The sequence below is a fragment of the Eptatretus burgeri genome, chromosome 14 (assembly GCF_056783735.1).
Source record: "Eptatretus burgeri isolate ZD-2024b chromosome 14, Ebu_testis_v1, whole genome shotgun sequence".
NCBI classification, from domain to species: domain Eukaryota; kingdom Metazoa; phylum Chordata; class Myxini; order Myxiniformes; family Myxinidae; genus Eptatretus; species Eptatretus burgeri.
In genome coordinates, this window is record NC_140974.1 from 27766598 (window position 1) to 27772597 (window position 6000).

General features: G+C 42.5%; 1 protein-coding gene across 7 annotated transcripts in view; it reads right to left on the reverse strand.

Moving 5' to 3' along the window:
• The window catches only part of LOC147012859 (disks large homolog 1-like), a 295559-nt gene extending 292537 nt beyond the window's left edge, over positions 1–3022 (reverse strand). For 3 of the 7 annotated variants that reach the window (XM_085854167.1, XM_085854164.1, XM_085854162.1), the window contains exon 1: positions 249–854. In XM_085854167.1, coding sequence (XP_085710293.1) covers positions 249–278 — 30 coding nt within the window. In that variant the 5' untranslated portion in view covers positions 279–854. Of the gene's footprint in view, positions 1–248; positions 855–2977 lie in introns of those variants that run through there. The other 4 variants (XM_085854172.1, XM_085854163.1, XM_085854168.1 and 1 more) reach the window with 2 other exon arrangements.
• Between the last annotated feature and the right edge of the window lie 2978 nt (positions 3023–6000).

Below are 6000 nucleotides of genomic sequence, written 5' to 3' on the forward strand. Positions count from 1 at the left end.
CACATGTATATAAAAAGAAAATAAAGTTGGCATGTTCACACTAAATTGTGAGTATCTCGTTCAAATAACTTTTCAAACTCCCGTTGTAATATTGTGACTAGAAAAATCAAACGTTCCTGAAATCATACAACAAGCTACCCACACGTCCTCCAAGAATGGCAACTGCAGACGTCTGTGGCTCAAGGAACAGCATTGTTGACACTGCCAACATTAGCGAATGAAACTCTGGAACCAATGCTGGAGCCCACCTTGGTGGTTACGATGCAAAGGCAGTCCATAGCTGTTGCCAGGCCGCAGGTACGGCCGCACAAAGCATCCGCCCTCGAGGCCGAGCAGTGGCCCTACTGCACTTTGTTTTTCTTCTTTTAAAGGACAAAAGAGGGTAGAATATGCTGTGCAGCGAGATACAGGTTTACAACACAAGAAACTGACCGGGTACAGTCAAGAAGGCGGCGTCAATAGCCCATCAGCATAAAGCACAGCCTTCAAAGTGACAGCATTGAACACTGGTGCTCGATATACAGAAACAGTGTTTGGCAGGAGACAGATGAATGAATGTACAGCTCTTCCCTTTCACCACTAAGCAACAACCGTAGGAGCGAAGAGATGTCAGGGTTAACTCGTCGGCAGAGAAAAGATCCTCAAAAGCCTTTAGTCGAAGGATAGTGCAAAGATGAGCTTGCGTCAGGAGACGTGGAAGGATGCGAAAAGCCCCGACAGAGGTCCAGACCATGGTTTACTCTTAAACCAATCATCTTGGTTTGTCGTTACCACCTTGTTCATTTAACACAAGTACATGTAACACAATGATCTCGACCACTCTGACATTACACGACTGCTTCACTCATCAAACAATACCTCCTCGACATAGGCAGCAACTATCCCTCCCTCCCTCCCTTGCACCTGTCCGTCTCAATGCCTGTCAAATTGTTATACGAAGCACCGACCGACCCCCGCCTGTCGTAGCATCACGCGGAAGCCCCCCCCCCCCACTTCTTCCGCTCATCTCTCCACCCCATCCGGTTTTAAAAATAAAAAATAAAAACCCACTCAATCCCACATCCTAATGCTCAACATCTTGTTGCAAAGACTGCCAGTCATAATTGGTTGGAATATACCGATTCACGTCACTTCCTTTCTGGCAAATAAAAGAACCTTTTGCTGCTTTGGTTTTAAATGATCAAAGAGAAGCTTCGAAATAGAAGGATTAAGTGACTTTCATCAAATTCACTTGATACTTTTAAGTTAGAAATTAAACTTGGAAATACCAAGACACAAGAAAGCAAGCAGAGAGAAAAAGAAGAATTAAAAAGGCCAAAGGTAAATGTAGTTCACAGTCGATTCATATAATTGGCTAAAAAAAAAAATCACTGGATCAACCAACCGATCACGTGGAGCAATTTGAGCTTGGAGGTGGATGCTCGAGAAAAGATAAAACAAAGACAAAGAAAAGTGGGACACACAAGATGACCAAAGCACAGATACAACCTCGTGTCCTCACATTTAATATATAACCATGCTACAAACCAGACTTCAACTCTACGTTCGGAAAATAACAAAAGCACAAGAGACTTGCGATAATAACTGAGAGATTTTAAACCATTTAAAATTTCAAAGTCACGACTCAAATGTTATCAGCTGATAGAATTGCCCACCATACACTCACTTATGCATCATCTAATAGGATGAACCCAAACGTTGACTCGTATCGAGCATAGTACGGTCCCCCAAAAAAGATCAGCCACACAAGGTCCTTCAAAGTCCAGAATAATTAAAATAAAATAAAAACACTAAAACAATCGTACACAAAGCCAAACCTCGCCGAAAGGAAGCAAGCTACCCCCTACTGGCAACATACCAGAGAGCATCAAACCCGAATCTCCCAAACCCAGAATCAAAAGGAGAGCACATGTTTCGAAGGGAAGGAAACTCATACGACGCTATCATAGACGAGGTTATATCTTACCCAATAAAATACAAAAGTACATGACAAAGAAGCACATTTCAGATGCACAATTCTTTACTCCACACAAATTTATAGACACAGGTTATATGCTGCAGATGAACTGTAGAAAAAAACAAAATAATAAAATAAAGAGCAGAGCAAGTCAAACAAACAACCTGTGGATTTCATACATATCAATATTCAAGGTAATCGAGATAATGACAGGAACTGCACTCAAACTACCCAACTACCTTCCACAAAAATGCACAATCCCAGTGTGAGACAACTCAGGGTTTACAGCCAGGCCATTTGAGATTAATCCAACTACACTGTTATCATTGGTGAGTGATCCAATGAAAAACGAACAACACACAGGACTTCTTCGTTCGAATGCAGCACAATGCTGCGGGGCAGCATCTTGGCCGAGGCTGACGCAGTACTCTCTGCTGGTAAGGGCAGGAATTCGTCATTTGTTCACGGTGCCGGCGATAGCTTGCCTACTCTTCGCGATGGACACCATGGGGTCTTTAACGTCCACCAACTAATGCCGGCAGACGGGATTCCCGTTTAACGTCCATCGGAGGGACGGCACACGCAATGATGACTTGCCCTGCCTGAGAAACACCAGAATAACAGTTTATCGCTGGCTCAGGATTCAAACTCAGGCAGGACAGCTTGGAGGCAATTGTTCATACCTCTAGGCCATCCTGCCAACCCAGACACAGGGCAAACTGACAGATGTACAGCCAAAAGTTGCTGCAGAGATCGCAATTGAACATTTCAGATGACGCTTTCTAAAACATCATAAAATGCAAAAAACACCCCAACAGCTGAGAAGGTCACAGGGTCAAATCCCATTCACCTATTACCTCAAAATGACATCTCAAGGATTTGATTTCAAGAACGTAACATTCTACAGACTAAACCACTGGACCAATCACATGGAACATTTGGACGTTTGGCCCGTTTTGTGCTTGGAGGTGGATGCTCGAGAAAAGATAAACTAAGTACGAGGAAAAGTGGGAAACTCACAAGATGACTGAAGCACAGATGCAACCTCATGTCCTCACATTCAAGACAGCCATGCCACAAACCATCCAGCAGGTCCCAAGAAAAACAAGCACGATTGCAAAGCTCTTCATCAGTAAAGCAAAAAAAAACGAACGTTTGAACAAGGCTTGGGTGTCGATCAGTTGAGGATGGGGGATGGGGGACATGTCCTTTTGGAGGAGGGGGAACAGTATATTGATTGTCCCTCCCACACTTTTTTGGGGTTGAAAAACAAAAATGTGTTTACTCTCAAAGGATTACGAAACACTTCCATGGAATCGATTTAATATATTTATATAAAGTTTGGATGAGTGATTAATTACTAAGGGAGAGGAATGTTTATACATTTTTTTATTTTTTTTGTATACCTTGTCGAGGCTCGTATGAGAGATAACACACAACGCACAGCAAGGGGGGGGGGGGCATGAGACAAGAGGGGCGGGAGTGGTAAGGACAAAACAGTGGGGAATAGAGACATTAAAGGAGATCTGTGGAAGGGAGAGGGATGGGGTGGGGAACATGGGGAATACAAGATGGACATTATAGGGACTTTCAGGAAGGAAAGCAGGGAATTTGAAGGTGGGCTTGGGTGGATTTACGGGGAAAAAAAGATCAAGGATTTGGATGGGGGATGATAAGAGGTGGTGGTGAATGACTTGAAGAGGTGGTATTGAATGCTTTTTGGGAAAATTGTTTACCTGAATGCCGTACAGCCCAAACATTATTGATTATATTTGGCCGCAACCGCTTTGGGAACCACAGCACGGGTGGACCGTCACTTGACAACGCAAGTCGACAATGCTTGAGGTTTTGCCTAGTTACGTCATAATAATCACAAAATAAATGTGCAATTTGGTGTAGGTCTTTGATCAATGCATTTGGTTGTTCGTTATCCAATTTCAACCAAACTTGCCAAGGGGACTAAGGGTCCATCATAACTCATAAGACAAAGGTTGTAGCGACTTGGCTTCCCCCTCAGGGGGTTCTGAAATGAGAGTCAATTCAAATTCTCCACAAAAGTGTACTGTGTCGCGCCACTCCAGCAGAAGAGCGTATTACAACAGGCCTATCATTTCGATCGTTTTTTGCCTTAATTTTACCTTTTCAGTCTATCATGTTGTTTTACTCGACCACAAAAGATCTGGAGGAATTGCGATGTTTTAATTGTTCTTTCTGTCTTGGAAAAACAGCAGTTTGGAGTGTTATTTGTGACGTACAGCTGCTGTTCTCACCAAATTGGACTTTGAGGTCATTTGACTGTTGTGCGAATTCCTTTTTTACTTACTTCGATATTTATTTTGTTCCTCTTCCTTTCTTTTTTGGACTGTACACAAAATAAAGTTGACCCTCCCCCCCTCCCTCCCCCAAATTAATTTTACCCAGAAAAGATAGCACAAGCAGCCATAAACTGCTCAGAACCCTAAATTTTCCTGGGGCTTTAGGTGGGTCTGTGAAAACGCTGTATGGGCTTTGCGCTCACATGCCCCCCCCCCCCCAACTTTTCAATCATGATTGATGCCATTGGTACGTGGTCAATGAAGCACAAGTTTGCTCATGTCAGGAGGTTTCTAAATATCGAATGATGCGAGGAGGGTGGATTCTCGGGAACTCAGTAGGAGTTCAAGTGATAATCGTGTATCCATGTTGATTGGAGGATTTGCACAGGTGGGTTAAGCCTCAATTGACAACACAAGCTGAAGGGCCCGTTTAAAATGGGCACTTAAAAACTGTTCTTCTCAAACAGCTCATATAACCATGTTCAGTGACAGGTTGAAATCAAATTACTTTGTTTGTAGATATGCTGCATCTTTACAATTTCATTTGAGTTTCAGTTTCCCATCCACTTCTAGACGAACACATACACACACCACTAGGAGGGCTATTTCAGCCACACACACACACACACACACACACACACACACACACACACACACACACACACACACACACACACACACACACACACACACACACACACACACACACACACACACACACGATATCTGCCTTATAGTAAGATTACTATTTTTTGTTCCCCACCCCTCTGACAAGGTTGTAGACGGGGGTGGGGGGAAATAAAATGAGCTCCGCCTGACAGAACAACTAACCAACCACTCGACTAATCATCTGTCCGTGTACTTGATATTTCAAAATCCGTTGAGCAATTAGCTTCATATTGCAGATATCTATTCCTAATGACATTATCTCAACTTGATTACATCAAGGCTGTGATTGGCTGAATTATGTTGCCACGACAACAATCTCAGGAACTTGGCTTGTGCATGTGATATTTCAAAAAAAATAATGTTCAAGATTTTGCTTTCACATTACACAGATATATTCCTAATACCACCCAAAGGGTGTGGTACTGACAGCATCAGCTCCTTGTTATATTGGCGTTTCACCAAGGCCAAGGTTCAGTTACAATTATAAAATTGACTTCAATGTTAAAACTTCATCTGTCAAAATAAGTACGAATATCAAGAGTTAATAGAAGACTTCAACCTTGCAGTCTTGAGAAAAAGGACATAGGAAGCGTCTTTTAAACTCTTGCTTTGTATTTCAGAACACAATCTATATTTCATACGATCCACGATTTTATCTGAATCTTGATATTCCCAACTTTGATTGGTCAAGATGGTGTAAAAAAGGCGTAATATTTTGTCCAAGTACTGCTAAAATGGAAGGTTTGAGCACTGCTATAAAGGAATTTGTGTTCTCCAGTGTACAAGTATACAATTCAATTTAAACTACAACAGCACTCGGTAGAGCACATACCTGTGCCAGGCTGAACGGTTTACATTTCATATCCCACCGATAGGTCGGATCTGAATCTGGACCTAAACCAAAATTGAATCGGCTTGTTCTTGTCAGTTAAACTCATCCACCAAGTTTTGTCATAACTGTGGAACTATCCCTGCCTGAATACTCTGACATCATAGGACTGTCCTGGAGAAGAAGGCTGTGATCAAGACAAACAAACCGGACGATTACAATATCCCGCT